The sequence below is a fragment of the Miniopterus schreibersii genome (assembly GCF_964146895.1).
Source record: "Miniopterus schreibersii genome assembly, chromosome: 4".
NCBI lineage: Eukaryota > Metazoa > Chordata > Mammalia > Chiroptera > Miniopteridae > Miniopterus > Miniopterus schreibersii.
This window is the reverse complement of record NC_138105.1, coordinates 81793580-81814272: the sequence shown is the minus strand read 5'-3', so window position 1 is coordinate 81814272 and position 20693 is coordinate 81793580. Positions and strand designations below refer to the sequence as shown.

Below are 20693 nucleotides of genomic sequence, written 5' to 3'. Positions count from 1 at the left end.
AACCGCGGGGCACAGAGTGAAAAACGAGGCCCGTCTCAGGGGCACGCTCCTGCTGAAGCTCTGTCTCAGACTCTGAAGGCATATATTTCTCTCTTTTGCCTAGGAAATCAACTTTTACAAGGTCATCGACTACATCCTGCATGGCAAGGAAGACATCAAAGTAATCCCGTAAGTCACACGACCACACCGAACTTCAAGAGGACAGGGAATGCCACCCTCTCAGGGTCCCCAAGGGAAGCGAGAGTCAGAATATTTGTAGACATTCTGAACGGCTGCCGGGGTGTGTGCCATCCAAACTAACGGGGGGATTTGATAAGTAAGTAAGTAAGTAAATGCTTTATCAGACCAGGAGATATTAGGCAAAATAAAAGTTTAGGAAGAACATAAAGCAGGTGCAAAAAATACAAAGTGACCATTAGGATGCTATTTCAATCGAAATACACCACAAATTACTTTAAATACATATCAACTGAATGTTCCAGTTCATGACAAATGTTGCCGTGTTGGACAAGTAAGAAACCTCTCCCCTTTCACAGATCCTGAGGTACGCTGTTTTCTACTTTTTGACTTTTCGGAAATAGAATCCACGACCCTGTGCGGCTGCTGCGGCCCAGACGGCGGTCAGATGCCGCTGCGCGCCTGCCCGGGCGAGGACTCGGCACGACCGCTCACGCTGCTACACCCGCCGCTGAGCTTCATGCATTATCGGTTGTATCCATACTGAATTTAATCGCCATATAAAGTGACTTAAAGAGATTATGCGATGACGCAGCACCGAAACCAAAGTTGCTTTGAATGGCACAAAAAGACAGGAAAAGGGTATAAACTATGTTAAAAATCTACATCTAAACTCTAAAAGAGCTGTGTTGACATTACGAAAGTAATAATTATAAGTTCAAAAAGAATTGCGTTACAGATTAATTGGGAGCATTTTATCTTTCTCCGTTGCATATAAAATATAGTTTTTCAAAGAACTGATAACTTCCTAGAAATGAAGGAATACTCTAGGTCCTGTTTACAAGAGACGGGTCTAAAAGATAAGAATACAGAGAGGTTGACAGTAAAAGAGTGAAAAAAAGGTACACATGCAAATATCAGTCAAAAGAAATCTGATGTAACTATAGCAGAGGGCCTCAAAAGAGGAAAAAGAAAAAGTCGACAGAAATATAAGATAACAAATTCATGTGTGCTAACTGATAAGAGGAACAGACTAAAAAAGCAAATATAGAATATAGAATATTTGAGTAACACAAGTGACAAACAATAATAAAAATCTGATTTTAAAAATCCTCATACGCAAGTAGAAAATATTCTTCTGGGGGGAAAAAGGAATGCACTCCCAACTAACCCACGGGTAAAAGAGTAAGTCAGTGGACGTTAGGGTACACTCTGGACTATAAATTAATGAAGATAGTTCATACCAAAACCTATGTGGTGAAGTAAAATCATGCTGAAGGTGAAATTTCCAGCCTTAAATATACATATTAGAAAAGAGTAAAAGCTGAGAAATAATGAACTATGTACCCACCTCTATCAGTCATGTTCTTAACAGATAAGAGGTGTCATATTCAAATTAGGGTAATTCAAGGAGGGATTATTTACAAAGGAACCAATTACAGAGGTGTGGGTGAAGTGAAGGAAGCCCCAAGATAATGTGCTAGTAGTGATGTTGTTGTGACCACTCCTGGGCCAAAAGAGATGTTTCTAGAACCTGGGAGGAGAAAGAGTCGTGTAGAGCAGGGCACCTTGAGAGAAGCCGTGCCCTTCAGTCAAGGAACTTAGTGAACCAAAGCAACCTTGCCGGGGGGACCCAGGGAAATAAATAACCTGACCTCGCTGCTCTACCTTTCTCCAGTCTTTGGCCAGGTCTCCCCACTGGGCCAAACTCAGCCAGAAACTAGGCGGCCAGGAGCCCTATTGATGAGCCATAGACACATTGGCCTCCTGGGACCCAGAGGAACAGGTTGGCAAGTAGATCTAGAGTGACAAACAGAAGCAATTCACCACATCAGCTCAAGAAATTAACAACAAGCAGGCAGAAAAATAAATCCAAAGAAAATAATAAAGAAAAGCCCAGAAGTTAATGAAATAGCAAAAGGTAAATGATAAACAAATGCCAAAAGTTTGTTCCTTGAACAGATTAATAAAATTGACAAATGTCTGGCAAGACCAAACAAGAAAAATAGTCAAATGAGCTGTATCAGGAATGAAAAGGGGAGATGATAACTACAATGACACAGATGTTACAAAGATAATAGGGTGATAGTATGCCAAAAATATTTTAAATATAGCTGAAATAGGCAACTTCTTAGCAAAATAAAACCTACTAAATACAAATCAAGAAGAAATAAAAAACCATAATAGTCTTATAGCAATAAAATAAATCGATACCTTCCTACAAGGATGCCAGAGGCCCAGATGTCTTCAGGGGTGAGTCCTACTAAATACTTATGGAAGAAATAAAACAATTCTTATACAAAATATCCAAGAGAATGGGGGGGGGATAGCTATTATAAACTTGATACCCAAACCCAACAAGGGCTGTATGAAAAAGAAAATGCCGACCAAGCTCAACTGTGAGCATAGATGAAAATATCCTAAATAAAATTTTAGCAAGTAATAACTAAAAAGGATTATATTTCATGACCCAATTGGGTTTATTCCAGGAATGCAAGGTTGGTTTGACATTTTTTTATTTTTTTAAAAATATATTTTTATTGATTTCAGAGAGAGGAAAGGAGAGAGAGAGAGAGACAAACATCAATGATGAGAGAGTCATTGACTGAGCCTGCAACCAGGCATGTGCCCTGACCGGGAATCGAACCCCGATCTCCTGGATCCTAGGCCAACGCTCAACCGCTGAGCCACCCCCGGCCGGGCTGGTTTGACATTTAAAAGATCAATCAATACAATTTGCCACATTAAAAGAAACATGATGTAATTACCCTCATAGAAGAGAACTTTCTTAATCTTCTAAAAAGAATATTTTTAAATGTCTGAAAATGCCCAGTATTGACAGAGATGTGGAGCAAAGAAAACTCTAATATACAGCTGATGGGAGTGTAAATTGGTACAACCACTTTAGAAAACAGTTTGGCCTTATCTGGTAAAGTTGAAGATATGCACATCTTATGACCTAGCACTTCTACTCTTAGGCATGTACCATGTAGAATTGAGAGCACACATACATCAGATAGGTGATAGCATCACTATTTATATGAGCTCCAAACTGAGGGGGAATGTCAACCAGTAGTTGAATGGATAAATTGTGTTACAATCATACAAGAGAAAACTCCAATTGAATAAAAAGAATGAATTATAGCAACATGAAAAGAAGCCAAATGAAATAATATATATTGTATGATTCCATCCAAAGGAAGTTGAAAAACAGGCAAAATTAAACTAGAGAATACTGGAAAGCATACTTAGATGGTAAAACTATAGAAAAGCAAGAATTTCACATATAATGTCAGAACAATTGTTATCTTTGGGGTCAGGGAGAAGGCTGTCATTGGAGGGGCTGGTCAGGGGCTTCCAAGGTATGGACAAGGTTGTTCTTGAGGTGGGTATGGTTTCATGGATGTTAAGTTTCAAATGATTGATGAAGATTGTAATGAATTTTTCTACATATATATTTTTCCTCACAGTAAACAAGTAAAAGATAACAACGCTAAAAATTGTAATATTGTTGTGAGGGATAAATAAGCATGTAAAGCACCTCGCTTAGTGCTTGGTATGTGGTGGGAGCTCACCATGGAGGAGTTTTCCCACTCTCTCTATGGTATTAACTCTCTCTACATAAGCCTTAATGGAGAGAAATGATGCTATCCATTTTTGCTCAGCAGCCAATAACAATCTGTTGAATGAATGTTGTCTCTTTTCTTGGATAGTCAAACTCAGTGTGCAATCAATAAAATGTAGTTATCACTCTGGCTCCAGTGTCTAAATTGGACGTTAAGATGCTTAGTGAGATTTGGGACTCATTCAGGTCTAGTGAACGTAAGCAGGTGCGAGGAGCAGCCATTGTGTGGAAGGAGGGCAAAGTACCTGATTCAAGTTTTTAGTCCAACTGTTCCTACAGCAAAAGTTACCATTTGTCTTTGGCTTTTACAGGAATCCACCTCCTGACCACTGGGCTTTAGCAAGTGGTCTCCCCACCTATGTTGCCCAAAATGGCCTGGTAAGTAATACAACTTTGATGGGGGAGAATTTTAAATCAGGTGGAGGAGTGGAAGGATTTCAGATCAAGAGAGGGGGGCGAAATGATGAGAAGTGTGATGTATAAAAGCCTGATGCTCTCATTTCTCAATTCACTTGAGAGTTTGTCCAAGGAGATGAACAGAAAATTGACATTTGAGAAAATATGATACATGGAAATAGTCTCACTGACAAAGATACTTATGCATATGTCAGAGACAAAGTCGTGACTGGCTGGTCTTCCAGGTTCGCCACGGACTAAATCCCAACCTCTCCTGCCAGAGCCTTAGCTGCCGCTTCCAACCCCTCATCTCGGCCACATTTCCAGCCACACCATGGACAGCAGAACTCAGAAGCTCTGCCTCCCACCATGTACCACCCACTCAGGGTGGAGTGAGAGCACCCCCTGCTCCAGAGAGAAGGGTCGTGTCTGTTAGCTGCACATCACCCCCCTAGTTGAGCCTGGTGGCCCCTAAATCATTCCCCAAGCACGCACAGAAACAGAAGGAGGTGTCTGAAGACTTAGGAGAGCATAGGAAATAAAATGGAAACCAAGGAAGTAAAAAGCTTCAACAAGAAGAGAGACAGCCAAATGCAACAAAAGTGATCTGTAAGCTGAGAATGAAAACCCCATTGGGTTTGGCAGTTAGGTCACTAGTGTGCCCACTGAGAGCAGATCTGGTGTTGAGGTGAGGCCAGAAACCAGAGGGAGTCTGCTGAGGCGTGGAGGGGTAATGAGAAGGCAGAGATGCAAGAGAAGAGGGAAAGGCCTGGATGGTTGCAGCGGAGAGCACTGGGCCAAGGGAGGGTTTCATTGTCAAAGATGGGAGAGACTTGCCCGCCGGGCGTGGCTCAGCGGTTGAGCATCAACCTAGGATCCAGGAGATCGGGGTTCAATCCCCCTTCAGGGCACATGCCCGGATTGCAGGCTCGATTCCCAGTCGGGGGCGTGCAGGAGGAGGCTGATCAATGACTCTCTCATCATTGATGTTTCAACTCTCTCTCCCCCTCTCCCTTCCTCTCTCTGAAATCAATAAAGATATATTTTAAAAAAAGATGGGAGAGACTCAAGCATGCTCATGGGCTAAGGGGAAAGAACCCTTGGAGAGGTCATAGGTCAGGAGAAAATAACGGCAACTGATGGAATTGGTCCAAGGAGAGGCCCGAGGGATGGAGCAGTGGGTGCGCAGTTCTCAAAGGAGCAGGGACAGCTCACCCTCTGGGTGGTCCATAGGGTGGTCAGGCCCATTGGGACAGGCAGGGTCACTGCAAGTCCATATGATGCCTTTTTTGAGAACTAGAAAAATCTGTCCCTTCTCAATGATGAGAAGAGAAAGGCTGGGGACATGGCTCCGCAAGTCAGGACCAGACAGAATTTCAACTCCCAGCGTCCCCTCAGCCATAAGCCTTTGTGCAGCACACACGCTACACAGCTGTACACGGTGGCCCCACAGGAGGGCTCTGGAGGGACCGGGTAAGTGCCATCTGCATGGTAGGTAAGGTGGTCCGATCTTCAGGAGAGGAGCCTGGCAACACACCACAGAGCTACAGCTCTGTGCAGGGGAACACAGTGCAACATGCGGTTGAATATTCAGTATCCTACTTGGCCGTTTATACCCCAAGCAAGGAAAATCTCCCTCCTGGGAAAACAAACAAAACAGAACCCACATGTAATTGATTCAAAGATGCTTAGAATAGCATTATTTATGTCCATAAAAAGAAAAAAAAACCAGGACACAACCCAAATCTGCAGCAAAAGGAGAAGAGCAAAACAGGATACTGTACAGCTCTTAATAACGACAACTTGTAACCATTACTTTTTCAAAGCTTGGAAATGACGCAGGAGCAAAGTGACTAAGAGGTAATGTTTGTAAGGTAGCCTTTCTGTCCAGTAGCCTCAGTGAATAATTCAAAGCTGCCTTGCACACGTCTACCTGATGACATAAATGCCTTGGGCAAGGATGCGGTGTTTTGGAAACAGCATGCATTGCTTTGCCTGGTACTCTGTCAAGTCTAATAACAGCTCCATTATCCCTCTTAATGGCGTTCAGATTTGTAACATCATGAATGCACCTGCGGAGGACTTCTTTGACTTCCAGGTAGGTCATTTTTACTTTCTCTATTAGTCACATGACACTTTCCCCCTGAAAGATTAGAACATATTAGAATCCATCTACTGTATTGGAAAGCAGTCTCAACAACGTGGAAACACGAGTGGAAGAAGGCCATGTGCCCATGGACGTGGAGGGAGTTCATTTGGTGGAATTCCAAGGTCCCATTCTGTTTAAACATTCATACCCTTTGGTTTCTGGCCTTAGGACCTTTGCTCATGCTGTTCTTTCTCCAGTCGTCATGTTCTGCCCAAATCCCCTCTGCCCTTCAATGACAGCCTCAGCTGCTATGAAATTTCAATGAAGTTTTATTTTATTTCCCCTGGCTGAATATTATTTCTGCTTCCTTGGGATTTTCATGAAATATTGTTTAGTATTCCAGTTGATTTTGTATGTCTCCTTCACAAATGTTTATGAAGGGTATGCTCTGTGCCAGGCATATAGGCACAGTGCTACCCTGGTTACAGTGGTGAACCAGGCAGGCGTGGGCTTTGTCTCCGGGGAGCTCTGATCACATGGAGGGAGAGGCTGGTCAGGACAAGGCACAAGGAATAGAGGAGGAAATCTCTCGGGGTGGGGATGGGGCTGACTTAACCTGAGAAGACTCAAGGAATGTGTCCTTGAGACATTATATTTGGCAGTAAAGAAAGGAAAGATTTCAAGAAAGAGAAGTCTTATTGGAAGAAACTAGATAGGCCAGTGACTCTGAGTGAGGGACTGATGAGGTGAGGAGCGGGAGATATAGACAGAGGCCAGATCACGCAGAGCCTGAAGGCCATGCCAAGGAATTTTCCTCTCTGTTAGTGTATCACCCTTCGTGTTGTATGAGCCTTCCTTGTCTTTTAGACTAATTCCTTTCAGAAAAATATTGTCTTCTTTTGGTCGGAGGTGAGATTTTATACTTCCTGACCTCTTCAGCTCTAGGTGTCCTGTCAATATTTGAGTTTCCCATACTAAGCATATGAAAAACAAATCTTTAGCAATCAGGAAATCATTAAGAAGAGGAGCCCAGCTGGGCATGGCTCAGCAGTTGAGCATTGACCTTGGATCCAGGAGATCGTAGTTCAATTCCTGGTCAGGGCACATGCCCGGGTTGTGGGCTCGATCCCCAGTCGGGGGCGTGCAGGAGGCAGCCAATCAATGACTCTCTGATCATTGATGTTTCTATCTCTCTCCCCCTCTCCCTTCCTCTCTCTGAAATCAATAAAGATATATATTTTTTAAAAACCTAATTCAACTTCCCTCTTTAAAAAAAGGGGGGGGGCAACCCCCACTACTAGGAAAATTAGTGAATTATTTTTTACTCCTTAAAGAACATTACAAAAGTGCTCAGAGGGAACATACTCCTAAGTTAAAATTTCACGTCTCGCCTTGCCATTTTGACCATATCAGCGCAACAAGCCCAAACTGCTACTGAGAGTCGTTACCCTGATTATAACCAGACAGAACGTGGTTTTTACCCAAGTCATCTGATGGATTACAGTTTCCCCACATCAACAAATCAAATCTGATCTTGTTTTTAGATTCCAGTCTTCCCCATCCCACTCATCCTCCGTAAAGTCACATGAGTAATTTTTTTCAAAAACATAGGTAATATCAAGTAACGTCCCTGCTTCAAAATCTTTAATGTTTTACCATTTCACTTTCAATAAAATCTGTTTCCTTATCATGGCCTTCATAGGGACAAGATTCCCTGAAGTCTAGGTAAAGAGTCGGGGGAAAGGCAGCCCTTGAACTCATTCCCTGACTACAGCCCTGTGCTCTTTGAGGGGCGTTCTGTATTCCTCTGGGGACACTCTCCCACAAGGTGCTGGGTTCCAGTGTTACTTAACTAATAACAATTATCATCTTACCACTATAAGAATCTTGGAACTTTTGAACTGGAAGATTCTCCAACTCCAGGAAGCCTTCCTTGACTTTCTTCCCTCTCTGGCTCCCTTTGTATCATAAAGAACTTCCCACACGCAATGTAATTGCTCATTTACTTTCCAGATTATGAGCCACCTGAGGACATCTGTGCCTTATTTGTCTTGGTTTCCCCAGCCTCTAGCTCAGTTCTTTGCACATTATAAGATGTCGGTTCTTTGCACAAGATATTTGATAAATATTTGATGACTCAGTGGGCAGAATCTAGAAATGATATAGTCCAGTGATCCCCATTTTATAAATGATGAAAGTAAGGCTCAGACAGATGAGAAGGGACTCCCAATGGGCACCTTATGGTTGACCAAGAAATATCACCTCTATTTTCTCACTGGTTCCACGAAGCACATACTCTTACTACTGTCCCCATCTATAGATGAGAATACAGAGCCCAGGGAGATAAAATGACATGCCAAAGTAGCACAGAAAGTCAATCGAGAGGCAAAGGCACAGGTTTCTAGGGACTTAATTAATTCCAAGTTATAAGAATCCCCAGCATGGCTCCTTCTAAGCCAGTCTCCTGTGGTCGGTGCCTGTATTGGAAACACTGGCTCCCTGAACTATTTGTGCACACTGCCTGGCATAGAATGGCCCTGACATCTGAGGAATGAAAACAATATGACTCTCTGGCCTAAGGCGCTCCAACCACATGGGCTATCTGCTCATGGCGTTTGCTTGGTGGCCGAAACCATGCAAAACCCAACAGGGTCTGTGCTCTCGCTGTCCCCTTAGCCAGTCAGGGTCATGACGCAGCATGAGGTCGATCACAGGGAAACCTACTCCAGCTCTTATCTTGCAGAAAGAGCCTCTGGACGAATCTGGATGGATGATTAAAAACGTCCTTTCTATGCCTATTGTGAACAAGAAGGAAGAAATTGTGGGGGTGGCCACGTTTTACAATCGCAAAGATGGGAAGCCCTTTGATGAAATGGACGAGGCCCTCATGGAGGTACCGTTTGCAAGGGGGTCCTCTGCCGCTGAGATTCGGACACTCGGAGCCAGCTGGCCCCACGCACGGCTTCTGGAGCTGGCGGCGGGGACCCCGAGGGCTGCGGCCTTTCCCGTGGAGGGGGGAGCTCACCCCGACCACGTGACCCTCACTCAGCTCCCAGGCCCACTTTCCTCGCTCTTACTCCTGCACTGCCACATGCTGTCAGAGAAATCCACATTCCCTTTTTTAAAAAAATCAGTAAACTTTACCTTTCAGAGCAGCTTCAGGTTCACGACAAAACTGAGCAAAAAGTACAGAGTTCCCACCTACCAACTGTCCCCGCTTACACACAGCACATCCCCTTTTGTGACACTTGGGTACATCAGTGCTTTATTGAAAGTGCATTTCTATGCGTCATTTTGCCCTCACTAGATCTCTTTGCAAAGCTCGTGGTTTATCAAACCCATTTACAGATGAGAAAATGGAGGCTTAGAGAACCTTGCCCACAGTTACAGAGGCAGGAACAAACCTGGCTGTTCCCCCTCCAATCTTTCCTCTTTTTTTTTCTTTTCAGTCTTTGGCTCAGTTCCTGGGCTGGTCCGTCTTAAATCCTGACACCTATGAGTCAATAAACAAACTTGAAAATAGGAAGGATATTTTCCAGGACATGGTAAAATATCACGTGAAGTGTGACAATGAAGAAATCCAGAAAATCCTGGTGGGTGAAGCTCTTTTCTTGTTCTCTCTCTAGCAGAGACTTTGCCCTGGCGATGAGGTCGGGGTAAGGCGGGCCTGAGACCTCCGTGAGATAGATGCCCTCTCTGGCTGGCCAGAGGATGATGGTCGGCCTCTCAGGGACCTCTCCCTGGGGCCAGCTCTCTTAGAAGAGACGAGGATGCCAAAGAGGAGTTTGGTGAGCAAGGCAGCGAGACAGAGGGAGTTAGATGGTAGTAGGGAGCCCTCACTTAAATTTCATCACTTTACAGTTTATTGGGCAATTTCACACTTACATCGTTGGATGCTTACAGCAGCCCGGTGAGGTGGGCAAGGTAATGATTTCTATGCCCATTGTAGAGATGGAGAAATTGAGGCCCAGAAGGGGGAAGTAACTTGTCCCCAAATCATCCAGCCTCACTTAACCTTTATCAGGACATTGAGCTGATAGTCTACCATAATCGAACTTCAATTTACCAGTACTTCTATTGACCCCGTTTTACAGATGAGGAACCGGAGGGCCAGAGGCATTCAATAACACTGCTAGTAAGTGGCGGGGCTCAAATTTGGTTGCCGGCTCCAAAGCCCACAGCTTTGAATTTGCTCATCCGTGAATGTTAAACAGCAGCTTCTCTGAGTTGGTGGTTCTGTCGCAAGGACTTCAGAGGAAGGAGAAAAATGAAAATGTAAAAGCGGAGGCATATTTAGACCTTGGCTGTAGTAACCTATTTTTTCTCTCTGCTCTTCTGGGCAGAAAACCAGAGAGGTGTATGGGAAGGAGCCGTGGGAATGCGAGGAAGAGGAGCTGGCTGAGATCCTGGTGAGCGCTGGCCCTTACATCACAAGCACAGGGTGTCCTCTGAGTGTGTGTGTGTGGCGGGGGCGGGGGTCTCTGCCAAGGGTGACCCTTGCTATTCTGCTCTGATCCTCCCGGTACACCCAGATCTAGGACAGGCCTGGGTGGAGACAGGGAAAGACCCAGGAACACTTCACTGGCCCTAATCACTTGACTCTGGTCCATCCACAGCAAGAAGAGCTGCCAGATGCAGAGAAATATGAAATTAACAAATTCCACTTCAGCGACCTGCCCCTGACCGAACTGGAGCTGGTGAAGTGTGGGATCCAGATGTACTATGAGCTCAAAGTGGTGGATAAATTTCATATTCCGCAGGAGGTAAGGTCCAACCCCTTTGATTTCCCCTTTGCTTGCTTGCTTGCTGGAAACTTAAACTTAATCTATACTTAAAAAGCGTATACCTTTGGATTTTGGGATTTAATATATTAACCATGTTGCACAGGTGAGTCATTTATCAAAAATGAAACACAAAGTTCCTCTGAACTGTGGCATTTGTTGGGCACTGGTTTCTTGAGGTAGGTTCTCAGGCTATAGTCCAACAGAGGTGGGAAATGTGGGTTAAATCAATTTAAAGAGGACTTTTTCCCTGCAGGGTTTCTTATTGTTAAACCAGGGGGATGGAAGTGGACACAGCAGGGGGAAGTGGGGGTGTACTGTGTGCAGAAGTTCCCAGACTTGTTGACTCAAAGTGTTACCCCAAGCCACATCAGCACAGCCTGAGAATGTATCAGAAATATAATTTCTCTCTCCCTCCCTCTCTCTCTCTCTCTCTCTGTTCTAATAAATCAGAGCCTGTGTTTTAACAAGCCCTCTGGGTGACTTTGATGTGCACTCAAGTTCGAGAACCACCGATTTAAATACCCCTTTTGTTTTCCTTCCCAGCAAGGTTCATGTTAGCTTCTCCCGGGCCAGGAGCTCTCTGGGGCACAGTGTGGGACTCACTGCTGAAACTCAGCCGGTGGAAACAAGTGGAGTGACTCCTGTCCCCTGATTTCCTAACGTCTGTTTCCATAGTGGTTGGCAGTTTGCAAAGAGCTCGCAGGGCATTGCTGCCCCTCTGGCTGGTCCCGCCTCCCGGTCCAGCAGGCCGGGTGCGGGCCTGGGCGCAGCCTGAGTGATGTGTGTGTGTTGCAGGCGCTGGTGCGGTTCATGTACTCCCTGAGCAAGGGCTACCGCAGAATCACCTACCACAACTGGCGGCACGGCTTCAACGTGGGGCAGACCATGTTCTCCTTGCTGGTGGTACGTCACACGACCGGCCTTGTGCAGCTCCACGCACAGCGGCAGCGGGGTTCTTCTCTATTCATTGCTTTTAAAATTATGCAAAAGAGCGCATGCTTAGCATAAATGAATTCCAAGACTAGAGAAGCATATAAAATAAAAAGTGAAAGGAAGCTACCCCCAACCCCCGTCCTGTTACTGAGAGGCAACCCTGGCGCAGCTCCTTCCAAATTTTCTACTAGAAGCTTCGAAACATATTTGTACACACATGCGCCTTATTTTGTTGATAACCAATTGAATAATATTATCCTGTAATATTCTTTTTTACTTGAAAATAGGTAAAAATACCAATCACATGCTTTATATATTTTTTTATTATGGTAAAAATATACACAACATAAAATTTACTATTTTAATCATTTTTAGGTGCTCTGTTTAGTGGCATTAAGTGTGTTCACAATGCTGTGCCACCATCACTACCATCCATCTCTAGAACTTTTTCATTTCCCAAACTGAAACTCTGTCCCTATCAAAAAGCAACTCCCCATTCCCCACACCCCTGGTGACCCCCATTCTACTTTCTGTCCTTATGAACCTGAGTAGAATCAGGCTTATTTCCCACCCTCTCCTCCAAAACCCAACAAGGAGTTAAGTATCGGAGGGAGGCTCAGGGAAAGATTCCTCTGGGCTGCACTTGAGCCGCAGATCAAGCTGGGAAGGTTAATTTTATCAGTCCTGCTGTGTTCAAAGCCCTCTGAATCCTATAACCTGACGGCTGCAACTTTCTCAACGATCATCTAGCCTGATGTCCTCCACCTCCAGTGTGCAGATTGGGATACTGAGGCCCAGAGAGAGATGGGACCGGCTAAGGTCACTGAGGAGTAGGGAGGGTGACCAACCATTCCCGTTTGCCTGGGACTGTTCTAGTTCAAGCACAGAAAGTCCTTCATCCCTGGCAAGCATCTGGCCTCCCTGCAACAACAGGGGCAGAGCCAAGGTCAGATTGATGCTTCCGAGCTCTAGGCCCTCCACCTGCCCTCTCGGCCCTGCTTTCAACCTCACAAGAGAGTGGCGCCTCTGATTGTCCTTCCAGACTGGAAAGCTGAAACAATACTTCACAGACCTGGAGGCCTTGGCCATGGTCACCGCTGCCTTCTGCCATGACATTGACCACAGAGGCACCAACAACCTCTACCAGATGAAGTAAGGCAGCCCTAACCCCACCCGCCTCCCTACCACCCACCCCGGGCAGGATTCACTACCCAAGTCTGAACAGCTCCCAGACAGACTCACTGGCCAGGGGGTAAATCGCACTGTCCACAGCTTCCCACTTCCTCCTGCCCTTTGGGTCTGGGTAAACTCTTGTGACAACCACAATAATGATCCCCAATTATGTCCACACCCCAATGCCTGGAGCCTGGGAATATGCTGCCTTACATTCAAAAGGGACTTCAAAGCTATGATGAAGTGAAGGATCCTGAAATATAGGGATTATCCTGGATTATCTGAGTGGGTCCCATGTAATCAGAAGGGTTCTTATAAGAGGGAGCAGGAGGTAAGAGAGGAGAGAAGATACTACACTGCTGGCTTTGAAAGTGGAAGATAGGCTACAAAATCCAAGGAATATAGGTGGCCTCTAGAAGCTAGAAAAAGCAAGGAAACAGATTCTCCCCTAGTCTCCAGAAAGAAAGGCAGCCTGCAGACCCATTTTAGACTCTGAACTCCAGAGCTGTCAGATAATACATCTTTATTGTTTTAAGCCATTAAGTTTGTGGTAATTTGTTATAGCAGCAACAGGAAACTAATACATTAAACTCCCCTACTCTCTTCCTTCCCTTCCTACTGCTGAAAACTTAAGCCAAGAGGTTAGTCACTGATAATCATTCGTCCACCTTGTATTGATAATGCTCCTAATACGAGTGTGGTAGGCCTACGCTAGGCAGAAGAGGTACCATGCTGAGTAAAACAGGCACAGTTCCTGTCCCACGGAGCTTATATTCCAGGCAGCCTCTGAAGCTCAGTCCTTGAACTATGGTCTTGGTGGACTCTCATGACCACCTTGTTATACCCAAATTACAGATGAGGAACTGAGGCTCTGCCCAGCGCCCATAACCTGTAAGTCATTAACAAACACTAGAACATGCTTCCCCGAGTCTTCTCAATACTTGCATGCTGCTCCAAAGCTAGAGATTGTGTTTTCACTTTATCTTGTGAGAAGCTAAGTACTGATGTCAGTGCTTGGCACATAGTAAATGCTGAACAACTTAATAAAGACAAGAATAAACACATGGCTTTAGAGAATTCAGTGGCTTCCCTAAGGCTCAGGTATGGAGGATTTGGGGCTTGGTGACCATTAAAGACTGGTCCAGTGCCAATGTCCATGGATGGCTATAGGAGATCCATGAATCTCTAAAATTGCATTTGTCATTGTGTGTGTTTGTGCCTTTTTCTCGGGATGAGAGTCCACACAATTCAACAGATTCTCTGAGGAGTCTGTGACCCCAAGGAGACCCTCAGAATCAGTTGTGGAGAAAGCTAAAGCCTGAGAGTCAGGAGACCTGATGTCTGGTCCCAGCTCCCACTCTCTCACTGTGTCACAAGCTCCTCTCACTCTGGATGTCAGCCTCTCTGCCTGGTGGCAGGGCTGGTTGATGTCCTTAACCTTCATCTTGGCCATTCCATGTTGATTCTCTCTCTGTGTGTGCCTCTCTCTTTCTCTCCCATTCAGGTCCCAGAACCCACTGGCCAAGCTCCATGGCTCCTCCATCCTGGAAAGACACCACTTGGAGTTTGGCAAAATGTTGCTGCGAGATGAGGTAGGATGAGGGCCCTCTGCACTGGCTTTGGGGCCTGCACAGGGGACCCTGTCTCACATGAAACCCGAGAGTGGCCAGGCAGCGTTCTTCCCATTGGCCTGGGCTGCCTCTCCACCATCTGGGTTGACCATCAGTAGTTGCGTGACCTTACCGCCAACATCACTTCTCACATCTCTCCTCTGATCTTCTCTTTAGGGCTTGAATATCTTTCAAAACCTCAATCGCAGGCAGCATGAACATGCAATCCACATGATGGACATAGCCATCATTGCCACAGACCTCGCCCTGTATTTCAAGTTAGTATTTCTTCTCGCTTTAAGAATAAGTATAGCAATGGCAAGGATTATAATCATAACAAACACCAGAGTTCCAATTGATTAATATGTGCTGTTTGCCAGGCACAACCCCTATGCGATGGACCATTCATTCTCGCCACAACTCTGTGAGTTAGATATTATTGCCCCCATTGCATAGATGGGAAACTGAGATCCAGGGGGAGAGATTTGCTAAGATCAGATACCAAGTCTGACAGAGTCTGGGTTAGAGCCACTTCCAGGCCCTGGTTCTTTTAACCTTGTTTTGTTAATCATGCCGTTTTAAGAAGCCTCTCTCTGAAACTGCCAATGTTAGAAGCCCAGGTGTTGCCTAATTCTAAGATTTGCTCCGTTAACAAATTGGTGTGTTTGTAGGAAGAGGACAATGTTCCAGAAGATCGTGGATCAATCTAAGACGTTTGAAACGCGGCAGGAGTGGACGCAGTACATGATGCTGGAGCAGACACGGAAGGAGATCGTTATGTGAGTTGAGGTGGAGCTTAAACCCTCTTATCTCAGGGTCATAAGATGAGCTGCTAAAGTGACAGGCCCTGCTGCCCTCTGAAGACCCCGGGACACTTTCCATTCTGGAGGCCTTCAACATATGGGAAAAAATGAAGTTATGCCAAACTAGAATTGCAGAAATCATGCTATCCTAATTTCCTTAGTATGTAAAGTGTTAATACAACTCAAGAAAGACTAATCCAATAGAAAACTGGGCAAAAAGCACGAACAGATATTTCCCAGAAAAGGAATTAAAGAGGGGTATAAACACGTGAAAAGATGATGACCGTACTCATATTAAGAAAAATGCAAAGTCAGACTACACTGAGACATAATTAATTGTTTACACTCCTATTGGCAAAGATTTAAACATTTGATAACACAGTGCAATTGGGCAGAGTGAGGGCAACAGGCAAGCTCATTCACTGCTGGGAATGTAAATAGGTGCAGCCCTTACTGTGGGCAGCACCCACGACGATGTTAAATGCCCACACTCTCTGCCCTAGGAAAGCAATCCACACCTAGGATTTACCCTCTAGGTGTTCTCCCACCTATGCCAAGGAGTATGCACAAAGTTACTCATTGCAACATTATTTGTAATCACAAAAAAGATTGAAAGCAACTTAAATATCCATTTTGGGGCACAAAAAGTCAGCCAGATATTTCACCAGCAAAATGGGTTGATTAGGGAACAACAAAAAATTGCAGTCCAGAACAAGCAACCATGGAGGGTCGCATACAAGTCCGCTAAAACAAAGGAGAGGGAACTCTTCCCGAGAGGGAGGAGGAAGGTGGAGGACTGCTATAAACAGAGATCTCCCTGTGGTTCTTTGAGGTCAATGCAGGGCATGAGAGCTCCCCCTTCTGGCCTCCCGATTACATTTTAAATAAAGTTTTTGTTTCCTAGTTTTTTTCACAACTACATAGATAACTTTCGTATAATGGAATGCCATACAGACTTTACAAAGAAGGATTTCCAAGATACAGTTTTTTAAAAAAGCGAAAGGCCAGACTTCAATCATTGAGAAAGCCAAGGTATTCTTCAGTGGAAGTCCTCAAACTGAGGCCCACAGATCCCTCCCCCTTCCTCCCCAACCCAAAGCCTTCCAAGAGGTGTAGTGGCAAGAATGGCCTCACAGGAACCGGGGTTCTCTTTTGTAATATTATCTTCCTAAGAAAGCACAGTGGGTGAGGCCTTATCAGTTCCCTCACTCCTCTCCCACCTTACAAAATAAAGGCAAACTCGCCCTTTCTTGAATCTTCCTATGGAGCAAACACCTCTGTGACATCAAACAGAGGGACTCTTTGAGGCCTGGCCAGTTTGGCTCAGTGGTCAGAGCATCTGCCTGAGGACTAAAGGGTCCTGGGTTTGATTCTGGCCAAGGGCAGGTACCTTGGTTGCAGGCTCGATCCCTCGCCCTGGTTGGGGCATGTGCAGGCGGCAACCTATTGATGTGTCTCTCTCACATCAATGTTTCTCTCTCTCTCTCTCTTCCACTCTCTCTGAAAAGCAATGGGAAAAATACCCTCAGGTGAGGATTGAAAAACAACAACAACAAAGGGATATTTGAAATACTGGTGTCCTCAAAGCGGCTTCTAATCAAGGCATTGTAAACCCAAGGAAGGGCTTCAGGCCTTCTCTGTCTTAGATGTTTTTGCTGTTGTTAAAAGCAAAACAAGGCATTAGCAAAAGAGAATTTTGTCCTGGGTTGTACAGCGGGGCAGCAGGAGCTGAGGCATTCTTCATGCAACAATCCTACCTCTTTCGAAGAATGTGCTGCTGTCCAGGGATGTCCTGATATCAGGACAAAGAGGCACCTGCAATAAGCACTGAAGGCAGCAGCAGCTCATGTCATCCACTCCTCTATGGCCTGTCTGTCTATCTGCCTACCTACCCATCTATCTAGTCTACCTACACATCTAGCATCTATCTACCTCTACCTTTCTTAGGATTAAAAATAAAAAAATTAGGTGGGTGTCATCGGGATGCATACTAACATACTTATTTGAATTGAAAAATAAAATCAAATTCTTCCTGACAGAAACAAGTCTGACTCACCTGCTTTTGTTGAAGGTAAAAGACTGGCAATTCCAAGTATGTTGTATGACAAACATTCCCGTAAGTTAAATGAGTCAAATCTATAGCTTCAAAGTTTTGATGAAACATAGTTAAAACTTGTTATAATATATACAAAAAATTTAACACTGGGAGATATATTAGAATTCAGGGTGCTTTAATAGACCTAACTCATTCTGAGGATCTCAGGTTAACCAGAGTGCTGTGGAGAAACTGTCAGGGTGTAATTTATAGTCACATGAAGTCTTGGTCAAATCTTTATGGCATGCTTCACAGAAATTGAGGAAGTGAGTGATCGTAATGTTAGCTTTAAACGAAATTAAAGGAGAATCTCATTGAATCGTCAGCTGATCGGTCATTCAGAATAATGAGCCTGGTATGATTTTTAATGGTTAATTTGGAGGAATTCAAAGAATCGGGTGACATTGTTGTAACAAAATTCCGCCCATTGCCAACGTTTCTAATTACCTGCATCTATAAAAAAAATTTTTAAATAAAATAGCATAAAATAGCTATTAAATCCTATCACAGCCTAACAATAAGAAATATTCATTCATTGACTGATTTTTTAAAAATAGCCCCATCCTGTCTCAGTAAGAGGTGAATTTCAAAAAAAAAAAATTTAGAGTGTTTAATAATTATTTCTAAAAATAGGTAATATGTATATTTTATTGTATTGATTAATTGTGTAAAAATGATAACTTAATCCAAAAGAAAAAAATTCAACACTTGGAAGCCTACTGTCAAAGAAAGAAAATTCTTCACATAAGTTCAATTAATGGACATATTTAGTTGCAGGTAAATATGAAAGAGATCAGTGAAAGACTTTTAATATATATTATACGTATACATGCTCAAAAGTCTTTCACTGATACATATACAGATATACAGACATATATGCATACACATGTATACACACACATATATAAAAAATTAGAATAGCCCTGGCCGGTGTGGCTCAGTGGGTTGAGTGTTCTCCCATGCACCGAAAGGTTGCCAGTTCGATTTCTGGTCAGGGCACGTGCCCAGGTTGTGGTAAGGGTAGGACACCCAGTTGGTGTCAGAATTGGTTGTTTTGAGGGAAAAACCCAACACTCCTTTCCTGTACTTTGATTAACTTGGATATGTCAGTGAGCTTCCTCTAGTCAGAGGTCCAGACCTAACCCCTTGACACATCCTAAGCCCACTGACTTTCCTAGATTCCCACATAACTATTTCTTGGGTCGCCCTATTTCTATCTTTACTCTAGGGCCAAGATATTAAAATAACTCTTGAGTGTGGCTGTGACTTCCCTTTCTTCATAAAACCCTTTACATCTACTGCCACTAAATTCTAGATTTTACTCTGGACAGTCTGACCAAAGCATGAGTTGGGAGGGCTCAGAGATCCTCTAGTGCTGGGCTGTGAGACCTGCCAGCTGACTTTGTACAGATCTTGAGCTAAGAATGACTATTACATTTTTTAGTGGTTGAGGGGAAGATCAAAAGAATATTTCCTGGCAAAGGAAAATTATAAGAAATTCAAATTTCAGTACTGATAAAGTGTTATTATTTTACGGAGGCCTGCATTATGAGTTTTGTGGGCCCTGGGCACTTTGCCTTCATGGCTTCTTTCTCCATTAAGATTAATTAATTAATTAATTAATTAAAAATTTATATTTTATGATTGTATTAGTATAAAAAAATATATAATCCAGGCTGAATTATTATATATCCATCATTATTATATTCTCTTTTTTCTTCTAATTTTAAAAGAAATTAAAATGAAAACATTTTCATGGGTCCCTGAAAGTATCATAGGCCCTAGGCACTGAGCCAAACAGATGAGTGACCCTGACTTTCTATGGCTGCTTTCACATCATGAGGTTCAGTAGTTGCTATGGAGACCCCTATGGTCTACAAAACCTAAAATATTGACTATCTGGCCCTTTACAGAAAAAGTTGCCAGCTCCTGGTCTAGTGGTTTTCAAATGAGGAATGTGAGGCCCAGAGAGAAAAAGTGACTTACCTACTGTCACATGGACATTAGTGGAGCACCAAGGGCTGGAGCCCAAGTCCCTCCGCCCTCTCCTGCACACCCACACCTTTCTCAGGCTCCCGAGGCCTCCGCAGGCCACACCCTCCGGGGGTATCTGTGAGCCCTGGGCGCTTTGGCTGGTCAGAGAGCAGGGCCACTGAGCTGCACGGCTGAGTGGAAGAGGCATTTGCTTTGGGGATGGGCCAGGTGAGCAGCTCAGCTTGTTTCAGGCCGCCAAGCGGACTCACCTGGGTGCCCTGAACACATGGGCAATGTGATGAAGGTGACAGTAATGAAGACGAGGGTAATGCCTGCATTAGCAAAATCATCTAATGTGACGGTCACGTTGCTCTTAGGACGGATGTATTACATCGAACCATGCGAAACGGCTGACTTTTTCGACTGTTTTTGACCCACAAAATCCATATTTCATATGATCCAGCCCAACATGATTATCTAATTTTACGAATGAGCAAATGGAGACTCAAACACATTAGCTCGCCTGCCTTGAATGCAGCAATTAAGAAGACTGAGGATCTAATTGCTCTGATTCCAAAGCTCTGTGCGGCATTTTATGCTGTTCTCCCGTTCAGCTCCATCCCCTGCTCTTGATGGCTTGCCTGCCAAGAGGATAGGTACAAATTTCTCAGCATACAGAGTCTTCACGACTTTCTCTTGCTCTTCTCCACGATAGCCAAGTTGTCCCTTACTCTCCTCCACCCAGACACCTCCCTCTTCCTCACTTTGCACGTCTAATCTACCCGCAAGCCCTGTTGCGTTTACTTCTCTAATGCCTTGTCTATCTGGACACTTCTTTTCATCCACCCCATGCACCAATCTGTCTACAAAACACTTAGGTGTGTTTCCCCAACGGCTGGAAGTGATTGTCACCTGATCTCTCCAGCCAAGGACAGTAAACATCCAGTGCTCTCAAGGACAGTAAACATCCAGTGCTCTCCTGAAGCCACGGCTGTGGACTTAAAATGTGGACACAACTGGTAACAGGAAGCCAG

At 44.3% G+C, this 20693-nt stretch overlaps 1 protein-coding gene across 1 annotated transcript in view; it reads left to right on the top strand.

Annotated features, from left to right (window-relative positions):
- The window catches only part of PDE6A (phosphodiesterase 6A), a gene marked incomplete at its 5' end in the record, with an annotated part of 44202 nt that overhangs the window by 17213 nt on the left and 6296 nt on the right, over nt 1–20693 (top strand). Inside the window, 12 exons of the mRNA XM_081137506.1 lie at nt 104–168; nt 4114–4180; nt 6249–6296; nt 9031–9180; nt 9737–9880; nt 10631–10696; nt 10904–11050; nt 11867–11974; nt 13047–13156; nt 14682–14769; nt 14965–15065; nt 15459–15566. Of these exons, the coding sequence (XP_080993632.1) occupies nt 104–168; nt 4114–4180; nt 6249–6296; nt 9031–9180; nt 9737–9880; nt 10631–10696; nt 10904–11050; nt 11867–11974; nt 13047–13156; nt 14682–14769; nt 14965–15065; nt 15459–15566 (1202 nt within the window). The remainder of the gene's footprint in view (nt 1–103; nt 169–4113; nt 4181–6248; nt 6297–9030; nt 9181–9736; nt 9881–10630; nt 10697–10903; nt 11051–11866; nt 11975–13046; nt 13157–14681; nt 14770–14964; nt 15066–15458; nt 15567–20693) is intronic.